The sequence below is a fragment of the Schistocerca gregaria genome, chromosome 8 (assembly GCF_023897955.1).
Source record: "Schistocerca gregaria isolate iqSchGreg1 chromosome 8, iqSchGreg1.2, whole genome shotgun sequence".
NCBI lineage: Eukaryota > Metazoa > Arthropoda > Insecta > Orthoptera > Acrididae > Schistocerca > Schistocerca gregaria.
The window spans coordinates 330,610,883-330,626,507 of NC_064927.1; the positions used below are offsets into that span (position 1 = coordinate 330,610,883).

The following is a 15,625-nucleotide window of genomic DNA, read 5'->3' on the forward strand; positions in this document are numbered from 1 at the left end:
CAGGATTTTCTTATGCCTTACTTTCTTCATCACTGAGTCAAACAGAAAATGTGGCCTCGGCAGCCAGAGATTGTGGTCGTGTAAGTTGTGTGTGTGTGTGTGTGTGTGTGTGTGTGTGTGTGTTTTGTTTGATTCCAATGAAGGCCTTTTGGCCAAAACTTACATGTATGACAGTCTTTTTGTTGGGCATATCTGCGGCTTGCCATCTCCGTTATATGGTGAGTAACAGTCTATCCATTTAAAATGTATTATCACTATCCCATACTGGATTTTCCATTGTTAGACAATGTGAATGCACAGACAGTCACTAGGCCTTAGCCTAACCCCAGCATACAAAACCAGTACTTACCTACTGTGGTTGTTGACGTAAGCCTGGACACATACACAAATGCTTGTGTCCTCCCTCATTCCCGCCTTCCACTATTCACCAAATTCCCCTTATCCCCATATTATAGCTGTTTTAATTTTATCCACATTCCGCCACTGCAAGTCTTCAATTTCTTTCTTTCCCAGTGGCTAAATAATGTATACTCCTCTTTCCCCAATCCATCTTCCCCCTCCCTGCTGCTTCATCTTTTCCTCTGCCCTTAATTTACAGTTGTCACCATCCTGGCACCGGTTTGCTAATATAAAAGGCAGCAAAAGGGAATCTCTTGCTGTTGTATTGATGGACTTTCTTTCCCCCCTTTTTTTCACTGAAGCTTTTGCTGTCCAACATCATTTTGTGCTGTCCACTGCGTGTTAACAATTGCACTGATATAGTTATTTAATCATCTTCACAAGTTTGCATAGTGTTAGTATAATTTGCATTATTGGTGTTTAGTTAAAAAGAACTAACAGACCAGTTGCTTTACATTAAATACCTCTCATGCAGGAAAGCAAAAGGGTATATAATATGGGGAAGAAAATGTTCTATTTTTCAGGAGATCGCCTCAAAGACTGGACGCCCTTCTCATAAACAGACCAAAGATTTTAGAAGCTGTGCCTGAGTGTTTGGCTGATTGAAGAAAAGTGCCATGTGGCATTCTATTCTGCAAGAAAACTGACTGAATCTCAAAAATTGTTTGAGTTTTATTTTTCCTCTAAAGTGCAGTACAAAATGTAGTTTTGGTTATACCAAAACATTAGTGCCATCTGCCACCACCCCTGCTTACTCATCCTGTAGCTTTATGTGCTCTGTCTCATTTTACATGTAATCTATAATATTACTATGTTTTTTTTCTTTTTGGCATGTTACATTTATCAGACAAAATGTTTTTATCTTATTTGTGTTGATAGGGATGTATGATGTAGCAGATGTATGCCATGAAGTTTATTTATGTGGAGATCTGTCTGGTTTGTGTGTTGTTGACATTGTCATTGACTCAAATATAATGTGGATAAATGGCATTAGTTGTAAACTTGTGTGTATTTTAGTATTTGTTGGAATACTGTAAATGGTTAATGTTTCAATATTTTATAGTGTTTCAGTTCTATTTGATTCTATTATGAAAATCTCAAAGTTTCACATAAAAAGTTGTTGTGCAACTTAGTGCATACTGTTGAGTGTTAATTTAAACCATCACATGTCGGAGGCCTTTCTTATATTTAATTTATTTTGAAATCATGTCTCAAAAGAGTGCACTGCTTAGAATCCAAGTTATTAAAGGTACCTGTTTGTTAGATCAGTAGCATATGTTCCTGTCTGGTGCTGATTTAATATGTTTTACTGATCGATTTGAGTGTTTATAAAATTAACAGAAGACCGAAGGGCAGTCCAGCATTGAACTTTCACCGGTGATGAAATTCAGAATACTTCTGATAGAAAAAAGACTTAGATTTTGAGCCAATTATTGCTTGTCTCTGGGGAAAGGGGGGAGGAAGAGGGATATGATGGTGAAAGTTAGAAAGGAGGGGCAGACCCCTAAGTCCCAGGATAAAAGTGAGCCACCTATCTATTGGCAAAAATAGTAATAATAATTTCACCTCATAATGCTAAATAGTGGCAGGCCATCCTGTCTCCTTGTAATTTTATAATTTTCTCAAGAGAATTTGGGTGTATGTCTTACATTTGTTCAAAATTTACAAACACTTTCCATGTTAATAGTTAACCCCAGTATCTGCACTATTTTGGGATCTTTTTTTCTGATAATGTGTGATGTGGAGTGTGGTGTACACCACATAATTGTTTACTTTGGCTCTCTCTGGTAAATAGTGTTTTGTTGATTACATGTGCTTCACTAGTGAAGTTCCTGTTATATAAATGCTGTATGCTCTCAAAAATTTATTTGCTATTAAAATGAAAAGGGAGACATAGAACTTTATAACCTTTAGATTAATAAAACTTAAGTGCTTACAGAGTGACTTGAGCAATAAACGTAAGTCAGTGCAATGCCAAAATTCTAAAGTGTACTTTAGTTAGCTGCAGCAGGAAACAGTATTACTCCAGTGAATAAAGAATATTTGACAGTATAGAGCTATGTTGAACTAAGAAATTATTATGAAATTTTCACTTCCTTTTCTGTAAAAATCCATTTAACATGACTACAGCCTTATATTAAACTGTTGTGTTCTGTCATTTGATATGTGTTTTTGAGAAAGCCTAAGTGTCATACTTTAGCTATTACTATACATATAAAGACTCAGCAAAGCTTTAAATCAAACATTATTCTTTCATATACTGATTAGGGTTATGGTCTCGGATAAAGATTTTCACAAAAATGCATGTGTTTGAAGAACTCTTGGCAAACCGAAATCTTGCAGTAGTAATTATGAAATTACATCATAACAAAGGTCGGTACTGCACAGCAAGTGTAATGTGTACTTGCACAATAACAATTGGATTATAAATGGTTGGTGTGGAGGGTAACGGACGGGGATTTAATGTGAGAGGCAACTTACTTATACATTTAGTGAGCAGCTCACTCATATGAAAATAGTGGACAGATTTCTTATTTATGAATGGACAACTTACTTGCATATGGAGCGGGCAGCCTTTTTACATACAGAGTGGACAACCTTTTTACAAATGTAGTGTGCAGCTTACTTATTTCTCTGCAGGCAGAGGTAGTATCAGAGGAGACTGCTGTCATTATAAACCAGTTTACTAGTCATAGTAGCCATACTTTGACATTTGGAAGAGATCTTCCAACTGTTATGTACATAGGTAGCAAATGTTATTCCATTCAGATCTGAAGACTCCTTTTTAAGGCATCACATTATACATATCCATCATTGTTATAGTATTCATGTTACAGTTATTAACGAATTTGTACTGATATTAGGTCATCTGCATAAAGGAAGTTTATTTATGTAGTAAAAGTATTGTTGTATCTAGTTATAATTTTAGGTATATGTTACTTGTGTAATATAGTGGAGATTGACTTACTATCTTTATTATGTTTACTGTAAAATATGCTGTTGTGCTTATTGTCGGGGTAAAAAGGTCTTTGTTTGGTGCTCTGGTGGGTTCGTGTAGTACTTAAATGACAATATTCACAGTATGTCAAACATTTATACTTTTTACTAGTATCAATTGTAATATACATTCTTGTTCGTATCTTGCTTCATTTCAAGTGTAAGTGATGTGTTTATACATTTTATGTAGTGAAAGAAGGAAGGAGACACACTCTTTTAAGTGCAAAAAAAATTAGTTATTATAGGATTTCTGTTACAGGTATCCATTCCAGAATCCCAGTCATTTTGGGCCATTTGAATGTAATTGTAATTTAAGAATTATTTAATTTCAATATCCTTAACTTACAGATATCCACAAATGGTCCAAAAGAAAAAAGTCATGCATATACATCATTGTCACAAGTGCACTTTCCTCAAATAGTTGATTAACGTACTAACTCTTATTATCTAAAGATGTATAGGATAAGTACATTTACCATAGTGGCAATTAATTTCCCCCACTTAATGTTTCAGTCTAATATACATTTATTTTCTTCATTACATTTAATATCTTTGATGGGATTTCTCTGATATGTCTATTAAGCAAGCTATTGAGAAGACTTGCACAGTGCCCTATAGATTGGTATGTCCATGCTTTGAATTTGTTACCAACCAAACTGTAAAATGTGCAGAATTTTAACAGTCATAAATAGCTTGAAAGAGTTACTCAGATAAATTTAATTTGCCTCAACTAATCAATTCAAGAACATTGTGCCCCGCACATGACCTGAAAATTGCTCACTATTGAATTACCAGAGGATGTAATAACTTTGCTGTCAGTTACTGATAACTCCATTTACTAAATACCTTTCTGTTACCAGGCATAAACTATTGATTAAAATTTTGGTTCATCATTAGTAATCTCTTTAAAATGTATTTTTTCTTGAACAGATGAACTGTACGCAGTTCAAGCAGTAATTTCTTTAAGCCAACCTTTTATCATGTTTCTTCCTAGTGTGTTTCTTTTTTGTGTTCTGATTTTTATTGTTTTTTCTTTTTATATTTCTGCAGTTGTAGACATTGTGCATGCCATGGAAAAATCAAACCTCACGAAAGAACAGCACATGACTCTTCGCAGGGCAAGAAAATTGAAAAAGTGGGAGACAATGTCGAAGAAAAAGTGGGTGGAAGTTAGGAACACTTTTGAACCACCAACTTTCTCTCAATAGCAACAAAAAGTTATAGATGAGCTTTACTGAATTTCTGTGCAGCATTAAAAAAAGAAAACAAATCTGGCTTGCTGCATAGTTGAAAATCTTAGCTCCTGAATTTTATTTATTTTCACCATCATGAGGACTGATCACTTTTTATAAACTGCATTTCTCTTAGTGGTCCATCATAGCTCCTTTTACAAGGGAATCCATTCATTCTACATTACTCTTTTCCCCTAAGTTGCGGTTCCTGTCAAATACATAATTTTTTGTTCATCTGCTTTACTTATTAGCCACTTCATTTCTTCATGTAGCTTATAAAATACACCACAGCAGTCAGTCACATCTGCCATCAGGGGATAGTCTGTTAGACTTAGCTCCTCTTAAAGACTGCTCATACATTAAATCGAGCAGAAGAGACAAGGAATTATCTTGCATCTCCAAGAGAGAAAGATGTGGTGGTCGTTTTGTCTTATCGAATAAGCGAGACATTTGCTCATGTCTACTACTTGAAAGTAAATTACTCCCACATAAAGTAATATAGAGTGCTAGAAATACTCAACAATTTTTATGTTCATACATAAAATAAGGAAAAGGCAACCACTCACCTATTGCAGATTGGTGCGTGGATCACGGTAATACGTAACAGAAAACAGCATTCACACTAGCTTTTGAGCACTAGTCCTTTTTCCAGCATTAGTACACACACGCACACAGACATCCAAATGCACATTACTGTGACCAAGGCAAATCTTTTCATGGCCACAGGAGTGTGCATTTGGGAGCCTTCATGGTTGTGTGTGAGAATGTGTGTACTATTACTGGAAAAAGAACTAGTGCTTGAAAGCTATAGATGATACTGTTTTCTGTTGTGTGTTGCTGTATTCCATACATCAATCTATTATAGGAAGGTGGTTTCCAGGCCATTATTTTATGTATTGGTCCATCCAGGAATGTCCATTACTGTTAAAATATTTTTATTCGTGTACTGTACCTATTGTACATGCAGAAACCATTAGTAAAGTTCCCTAGCATATCTCTCTTATTTCTGACTGTATTAAAATGCTCAGCATATTTTTACAGCATATATTCTTAAACTGAGGAAGGCATACACGGACTAGAATTTATGCCTATTTTATGTGTGAAGGTTATCACTGAAATGAATATCAAACTGGAAAATTAAGGATGGAATAACGACAGTATTACAAAAGGATAGATTGCTATGCATCATATAGAGAAGATGTTCAGTCACAAACAGGCACAATGAAAAGGAGGAGGACTTTTTTCTCCAAAGGTTTAAATGTATAGCAGTCCTTTTGTTGTGCCAGTATGTGACTCCCTGTCTTATCTACATGGTGAGTAGCAGGCTATGTTTTTCATAATATTACATGAATATCCTGTATTTAAAAAGTATATTGAATATTACATATTTCAATGCTGCAGAAGTACTAAGGAAATAGAATATTTTAATTTTAATTTTATAGTGCCTGAGACAATTCCTATGCATACATCTGTCAGTGATTTTTCTGTATTGTAATTGAGATTGGAGGTTCTCATTTTTATATGATTACTAATTTTTCCCATGTGTGTAAACACAGTTGTGGAAGATTGTCTATTTTTTGTGTACTGTTCAGTCTTCCCTAAAGACTGGTGTCTGATACAATGGCGTATTATGCAACTAATTTGTTAAATTTAGTTTTGATTTTAGTAAATTATTCATTAATGCTCGTGTAACATGTACAATGTCAGCAAAAGTTTATATTTTATAAGAGTATTGTACACCCAATTATGGCAGTTGCAACAGTTTTACAAAATGATGTACAGAATTTAAATTAAGCAAAAAATATTTGTGAGCAAACAAACAAAGTTTGCATGTGTACTGTAGTGAACTGTGGAATTGTCTGTCTACCTTTATTCTTGATCTTCCTATCCCCCCCTTTTTTCATGAAACATTTTTATTAATGGTAGTCCAATGCATATCTCCATTTTTGCTTATCATATTGTAGATTTATTTAAGTTATTTTCATTTAGTAATCTTACTTCCAAATGTGAGTGGCACTTTGAAAATTTTATTCACCTACAAATAAAATCAAGCAAAATTTAAGAACATCCCATCAACTGCAATATATTGGTGAATTAGATAAACCACCATAAGGATTTCATAATTGGGTTACAATTTATAGTGCATAAATGACTGGAGGTAAAATAATCATCATCCCAGGCATCTCTGTTTCATCAAAATTGTGTAGCTGTTGCCTTTAGCATTGCATTATAACACTATCTCTCTCTCTCTATCTCTCTCTTCCTTTCTCTCATCAAGAGTAACACATCAAACATGAAACCACAGAAAAATGTTCAGTTGCATTATAGGGAAAAATTAAATGCCAACTATGTACGAGCAGCAATTTTTTCCCTCACTTCCAAAGAATATAACATCAGGCTAGGAAGAGCCAAGCAGCATGGCATGGCAAAATTTTCGATGTGCTCCCTCACTTTATGCATGTGCGCGCGCGCACACACACACATACACACACACACACACACACACACACACACACACACACACACACACACACACACACACGCACTGAAAATACATTATAGTACTATGAGCTACGTTCTCTGATGTTTGAAGTTATCACTGTAAAAGCTCAGGACTGTATTTTTCAAATATGCATGATTCATTTGAAGTAGTGATTGTAACAGAGCATGCATAGATATCATATAATTTTCATGCATTCAGTTTGGTGCACTGTTGTAATTTCCATTATATTGTCAGTATGATAATGTGGCCTATTGTATTTCTTTTATTGATGCATCACTGTGATTGTTTCCTGGAATATTTACATGTTTGTTTAACACGTTTGTCATCTTAATTAATTACATTGGTTTCATACCAAATGGGAATAAATACAGTGCTCACTTATTGGCATGCAAGGTGATAGCAGGTGTGCAGAGACAAAGAATCTAGAGCTTTTGAAACACGGTTCCTATAGCATAGACAGGAAAAATAACTATAAAACTAATGTGTTATGAGAGACCAGATGGGAAGGTTAAATAGGTCCGTGAAACAAGAGAGGCATCTTTGCATAAAGTGGAGTGGAATTTAATACAGATTCGTTATTTCAGTCCTTTTGTATATGATGAGTTACAATAAGTGTAGGTCTGCTGTCACCTTCTGTACCAGTAAGTAGACATTGTCCTCTCATCATTTAATTTTAAGTTTTATTTTTGACTACCTTTTCCAGAACAGATATTTGTTGTAAATAATATTGTAGAAATACTTAGCAACAAAATTTTCTGTTTAAATACAGGCATTATATGTTGCAATTTTCTCTTTGAAAAGAGGTTGTCTTTGAACAGCTTTCGTAAATGTAAGATCATTTTGCTTTTTACTTCCAACAGTGTCAGAGAGAGACTGAAAACATAGACATGTATTCATACTCACCAGTGCCTTATTTTTTGTGGATTTTAAATCTTATAATAGTAATGTGAATACTGTGATTGAAAGTTCTTAAATGTAGAATATTTTTCTTTAAAAGAGAATTAAAAATAATTCTTTGTACAAATGTAATCAAAGCTTTAAACAGAAAACACAGTATTTTTGTTGCTGCATACAACATTGTATTATTGTAAAGTAACATTGTGATTTATGTTATGGGGCATTAAAGCTACTTTTTTTCTAATGTGTCTTTTTTTTAATATTAGAACCAAAGAGGCAAATAAATAAGAGTTGGTGAGATGTAAATAACATAAAGCCACCTTAACTTTTATGAACTTTCTGTTGTCAGAATGTCCCCCCCCCCCTCCCCCCTCCCCTCAAAACACTGGCAGCTCATCAGTTAAATTTTTTGTGCTGTTCATAAGATTTATTTCATATGTTTGGTTAGTGCTTGCAGTGAATATTTTTCCACTACACAGTATCTGTACACAAGACATAAGACATAAGCTACTATGAATCACACTACAAAACTCAGATGTCATATGAAACACCACGAAAAAATCATCTATAATTAATCAAGATGTTAAGCAATTGAAACAAAACTGAGCTTCAGTCGCTCTTGAGCAAATTTACATAGACACCATTAAGACAAAATGTTATAAATTCTAATTTCTTTTTTGATATTACTTCATTATTTATTCTACGTTATAAATACTTTTTGCTGTGTGGTGTTGGAGAACTAACAGGGAAAAACTGCTAAGGTATTTTTATAGTGTTTGAGGCTTTGAAATTAAAATAATCAGGATGTATACAACCGGGAGATCCGGGAATTTTTTTGTCCAGGAGAAAACCAGGGAATGTTTTAGAATTCTGAGAATTTTTCATTGTTTTAGTTTTTAGTTGAATGTTTGTAATTTTGACTGGTAAGAACCAATATTCTAACAAAGGATATTACTGTATGCCGCTACTGCAGAATAGTACTGCTGCAATAAAACATGAATGAGAGGAAGACATGAAAATAAAATTAAGTCACAAAGGAAATGTGCCATATATAACAACATAATGCAGTGCTCATACAAGCATCTGCCAACATCAAAATGTGTCAAAGGCTTTGGGAAGACTATGCAGTGCTTTGTAACAACAAATTGCCTCAGAAGCGCGTGATGTCACAGTTGTTTACATTAATTCATTTAAGCAGTCGCAAGCAGGCTCATGCGCATGCGCTTGAGTTGCGTATGAGTAGTACCATCTTTCGCTTCTGGCTACAGAAGTGTGGCTGTTAGCTATATAAGCAGTAGCAGGAAGCAGCCAGATCCTACCTGGAAAAATTTTGCTGGTGCATCCAAGCTGCCAGATTTTTGCATGCACAACAGGCCCGGATCTAGGAGGCGGGGAGTGCCAAATTCATATTCTTGAGGGTAAAACCTTGTTTCACAAAGCGCACAGCATGCAACACACGTTGGTCTATCGATTATTCATACGATTTCGAAACTCATCCCTGTTGGTGTTTGAACATTTTTGAACACATTCTAAGTTGATTTCTGGATTAATCATAAATTGATGTTTCAATACGTGCATAGTGTACGTGATCTCTCTGCCAGGGGAATCCCCTTAGCATCTAGAAATAAACTCCCTACAGACAAAAGGGGATGGAGCTATACAAGCAGAAAAGCCACGTGGGTGATTGCCAATCGCTGTTTGTTTATGTGGTTGACTGGGTTTGCGAATGATCAGCATTGTTATAATTACTAGTGAAATCCATAGATTCAGACTACCAGAATGGAAATAAATGACTAACAGGAATAACAGGTAAGAAAGATTATGACTTATCTTCTCCATGTATCCAAGAAAATGAAATCTTGACAGAAAATTTGTGGCAAGTCCGCTACACTACTAATGGCCAATTGTACATTTACTGGCTAGCAGCCACATAAGTTCTATTCTGGGAGCAGCACGGAAAACACATTGTAAGAACTTATAATAATGCCTAACTGGAGAATAAACACGGGATAACTAAACCGGAGATTGTGGCAGGGTTAGTGGAGTTAACCAGAGAATATGTTTTGACACTGGCTGGAATAGTTGCAGAATTAGTGATGACAAGATTGTTTGTTAGAACGAGGAAGGAGAAGAAATGGTGACATCACACAAATTATGGAAGAATATGACAATTCCAGATTCATATTACTACTTTTCGATCTGTTGCTTGAGAAGCTGGAGCGTATTAATGAAATGTGAAACTATTTTCTAAGATAAAGCTTTTTGCTTGTAGTAGGCCTAACAGGCATTTGATATTGGTACTTCGAGAATTATATTCTGTTATAAAAATTACCATTTGTGCCAAAATAGTCTCTTTTATTTTGTGTATGCTACAATTGCTTCGACATTAGACAGGCCTATTTCGTTTTATCTAGCTGACAGTGACAAAATACATGCAATTAGATCGAGAAACCACTCTATTCTTGGGTACTATTTTTCTCTATTAGATGGTGACATTTTGTCTTTTCATGTAGCAAAACGATTGACAAACTTTGGTGAGGTAATAGATTCTTTCACAGAAGAAAAGCACACCATGTAAAGCTGTAGCAATGTTAGGGAGAAAAAAAATGCTAGGGCTTAAGGATTGAAGAAATGTGTATTGTCTTGCTTCTGTCTTGTCTTTACTGCTTTTATGTTTCCTATATTTAATTTTATGTCACACAAAACAACAAGTTATTAGTTAATAGGCAATAAAGAGTGCACATTTTCTGAAGAGTTCTTGTTCTCCCAGTTACAAATAATCCCATCCAGTATTAATTAATTGTGAGGTTGTGTGTGTGTGTGTGTGTGTGTGTGTGTGTGTGTGTGTTTTTTTTGAAGAAAGATGTGCGGGGTGTCAAACCGGCCACCTGGGAGCAGGAGGGGCACCACAGGACATTTAAATTTCCACTGTCCTGAATATATTTTTATGGCACCCATTACAAAATATACGTTTGAATTCTACAGAGCAAAATACAGTGACATACAATAGAAGGATCCTGTATGAAGAGGGGGTGGCACTATGCTTTGGCATACTTCGTACCAAATAGCATGTACATTTCCTCGAACACATGTGGCTTATGCTTATGTATCAGACTCCTCAGAAAGACGTGCGACAAAATGAATGTATTTTTGAAAGGTCAGTTTTTAAAATGTTTCCCCTTCGTTGATTGCTCTCACGTCAAATGAAAACAAAATGGATTTCTGTGGCCGGGAGCTATCAAGTGAATTAAAACACAGTCACGTAATTACAGCAGGCTAAAATATATTATTAGTTTCAGATTTTACTTTATTTCCTACCTTCTGGCTATCAAACATTAATTGCCGTCAAGAACAATGAATTTATTTTTGTCAATTTGCTAAAGAAATTTGGCTTTTATTAATATTTTCCACTGAGGCAGTTAATTTATTTGAAACAATGTGTTTAATTCCACATTATTGGCTAGTTTCAAATGTTCGCTGCATTTGAAGTGCATGTTTTCATCTTCTAGCATGTATGATATTATGCCATAATAAATAACCAAACATGAGATAATACAGTACTGATACTCCTAGAAAGTTTACATCCAAATCTGGGCATATGAATGTGCACTTTAAGCCAAATTATGCATTTTAGTGTGGTTCACGAAATTCCAGTCTCAGTGCACTCATCTCTACAAAATATTACAAACAGCAATTACAACAAAGGAAATTAAATGTACATAACACCAATGCTGTTCTAACTTAAACGTAGCATAAAGTTGGTTCATAGCTAAGTTTGGATCATAAAATATGTTGTGACTCCAACCACCCAATTTGGTAGAGTCGCAGATTTTGGTACATGTTATACTTTGCAATTACTTGGGGCCTCAGGATTGTAACATTCCTCTTTGTTTTCTGAAAAAAACCTTTTAATCGTACCAACAGGTTGGCTGCCATATGAGAAGGAGATAATTGTGACTACCACATTGTCCATCCAACAGATATACAGCAATCCATCATTTCTCTCAATTACTGTTTCACAGTACCCATAACCTTTCTTCGAAATAGTCTTTACTTTGAAGTGGGCAGTTTTTTGGAATTCTGTTTTCTCTTATAGTTCTAATGGCTGAATACCCAGATAATTTGAAAAATGAGAGGGACAGAATCGGAAAAGAGCTTATTTATGAAAAATGTGTAATATTACTCCCTCTTTCATCAAGTAATGCTAGTAAGGGTCTCACTGCCTTGTCAAATACTTTCCCATACTCTGTGTTTGCATTTGGATATTTTTCCTGGTAAAGTTAAAATTCAACTAATTAACCATTCCTAGCGGTGAGACTTCATATTTTGTACCTCTTATGAATTGCTTGCAACCATGGCAGCCACAATATTTAACGACGCATTCGTCATATGCCATATGCTCTTCAGGTACAAAATTATCTACACCACTCTTCTTTAGCATTTCCGTAACTGTACAGATTTTCCAAGCTTTATCATTAGGATCAATTTTGGTGTTTTCACCACAGTGCATAAACTGATAGATTTGTAGAATTCTATCCCACCACGTGTAGCTATACACAACTCGATACTTCATGTCATCATTATTACCCCAGTAATATCTTTCAGATGCCAAAATACTGTACCCACTAACAGACAAAATCCCAACAAAACATTCAATCTCATCAGTTGTTGCATTTGGATCTGGACAGTTAATAAATATTGCGTAACATCTTGTTTCATAAACTAAATGCTCAATTATCTCCTCCTCTATAAACCTTTCAAAAATCTCAAAAGGAGACAAATGTTAATACAGGGTGTTTCTGTAAGAGCATGCAGAAAGTAACAGGACATAGAGAATGCCCCACTGAACAATTTGAGGTAGGGAACGTACGGACAGAGAAGCCAGCTAAAGGAGGTATGGAAGTAAACTTGTTTATTTACAACTAACAGGCCCGCTGCTTACCCCATGGCACCCGCGTGCAAACCTGATTTTGCTGCCCCCTGATAATCTTTCTTTCTTTATTTTTTTTCGACTTTTTTTAATACTAATTTTTACAAAAATATTAAGGAAATTAATGTCTCATCTAGAATTCGGAAAAAAATTCTACTTTGAAATTCATTTTGGGTTCCAACCAAAATTCGTCACAATGTTCATACTGAAACAGAGTTGTTTTTCTTCTTGGGGAAAATATATTTACTGGAGGGAAACCTGCTTCAGCATATAGTTTGTTTGTCGCATTGGTAGCTTCTTTTAAAACTATTTCTAAGTTTCCATCTGTGCGGTATTGTGTGAATGTGTGTATCAAGCTCATTAACAAATTGATGCATATCTGAGTATTAATTGTTAGGTTTTGCATCATTGTATTTAAAGAAGTCATTTCGTTGTATCAGATTATGACGGAATAAATGAATTTATAAGTTAGAAATTTTAAAGCAAGTGACTTCGCTTTGAGAGTGGTGGTGCAATCCAAACTAGAAGAAGCTTCTGATATTTCCCACAGAGCATCAAATATGTCTTCTGTGTAGGACCGTAACGGCTGGATTGCTTCAATTCTGCTAGACCATAGCACTTAAAAGCTTTTAGCTTTAGTTCTGTTATATGTCTGCAAATGACTGACCACCTAATTGCTGATGATGAAAAGAAGATGTAAATTTCTGGAATCACATTGATGAAACTGATGGTCTCTTGAGAAATATCTGCAGCATCCTTTACCACTAAGTTTAAGCTATGAGATGAGTATGGGACGTAAAATCCATTACTGAAATCCAAAATTCTTCTCTTCAGTCTGTTATGTTTTCCACACATGTTAGAGCCATTATCATAAACTTGTCTGCGCAAATTTTGAATATCCAGGTTAAATTCAGAAAATAAATTCAAAACTAAATTTAACAAACCCTTGACAGTTGAATGATAATTTGGCAGAAAACAATGAAAAGTTAATATACCTCCACTTGAAACTTCCTGGCAGAATAAAACTGTGTGCCCGACCAAGACTCGAACTCAGGACCTTTGCCTTTCACGGGCAAATGCTCTACCATCTGAGCTACCGAAGCACGACTCACGCCCGGTCCTCACAGCTTTACTTCTGCCAGTATCTCGTCTCCTACCTTCCAAACTTTACAGAAGCCCTTCTGCGAACCTTTCAGAACTAGGACTCCTGAAAGAAAGGATATTCTATTAATAAATTTATCATATACAAAATGCCTAATCTTGATTGATGTGACCAAGTGCTGTCAAAACTGAAATCTGACAGACACTTTTACGTATCTATTTGTTTTGATCCTCTGAATCATACATTGTACAGATATGCACATCGTGATATAAGACAGGTCATTTGATACATATTAGGCATGTGTAAGAAGAGGTACATGTCTGTGAATCTATGGGAATCAGGTCACTTAGCTGTCGTAATAACCTGAACACCACTTGTATGAAACTCATATTTATTCTAACTGCACAGTTACGCATATACGGACATAAACAAGCCCTGCGAGTGTCGCCGGTCGAAACATAAACACACACTGCACAAAGGCGTTCGCCAAGCCCCATGTTCTAAGAGCATGTCAGTTCGCAGAGATACCACTCTGCTCTATTCCCCACCCTCCACTCCCTTCCAGTGAGGAGCATGGTGAGAGGAGGTGATGTAGGCTGGCGTGGTGATCGGTCCATTGTGATGAAGTCACGGTGCCACGCCAGTGGGCATAGCAGGTAGCCGAAACGTGAAACTGGGATCAAGCGGCCTGGCAATGCAGGGGCGCCGTGTGCCGTGAGTGGCACGCGAATGCAGAGGTGGCCGTCCTCATCAATCGAAGTGGTGATTGCTGCCTCCTCCACATCTGTCGGTACCGCAAACGTGCATAGGAGTGTAACCTGGGCAGCTGAATCATCCTATATGCGGTGGGGGACTTGCAGGACGAACAGTGTCCCATCTCGTAGCTGGAGAGACATGTCCTCAACCGGAAAAGGTGACATGTCAACGTGGAAAACGGCTATGCTGGCGTCGTTGGTCTGCATCGGCTAGTCGACAGAAACACTAAGGTGAGGGGAGGGAGGGGTGAAACCTTTACACGTGACCTTTCCTGCAGCCTCTGAGTTGGGGGAAGAACATGAACTACTGGTGTCACACGCATCATCACACGCCAGGTCACACGCATCATGGGTACCAGGGGGGTGAGGGGGGGGGGGGGGGGGGGTGTTCGGTGTGTTTGAGGTATTAGAGATGGAAGGTGGCACGAGAGTGTGGTCGGGGTGGAAGTTGTATTCTGAAGTTGCCTCATCGTTGATGCACCAAGCTGTTTTAAGGCTCGAAATGGACACTGTTTGTATTCTACCATTGCACAGAGTGTCAAAGGTCTGCTGCGAGCGGCTTATCACTTTGTGTGGGTCTGAGTAGTGCGGGTCGTACCGTATTATCATGCAACATCACATAATCGCAAATGTGTAGGTCTTTGTGCACGAAGACACAAGGGACCGTGTGTGCTCATGGGGGCAGAGGGCGTACATTTGTGGCGAAGTGTTGGAGGCGTTCTATAAGCGTCGGTAGTTCTGACTGCGGGGGAGGATCGGAATCCTCGACGAATTGTGCTGGGAGGACGAGGGGTTCCCCATACAACAATT

The 15,625-nt window shown here is 36.6% G+C and overlaps 1 protein-coding gene across 2 annotated transcripts in view; it reads left to right on the top strand.

The window, feature by feature from the left end:
• Positions 1 to 8,270, top strand: part of LOC126284181 (uncharacterized) — a 158,726-nt gene extending 150,456 nt beyond the window's left edge. Inside the window, exon 12 of one of the 2 annotated variants that reach the window (XM_049982924.1) lies at positions 4,447 to 8,270. In XM_049982924.1, coding sequence (XP_049838881.1) covers positions 4,447 to 4,604 — 158 coding nt within the window. In that variant the 3' untranslated portion in view covers positions 4,605 to 8,270. Of the gene's footprint in view, positions 1 to 923 lie in introns of both variants that reach the window. The other variant, XM_049982925.1, reaches the window with a different exon arrangement.
• Positions 8,271 to 15,625: the final 7,355 nt, after the last annotated feature.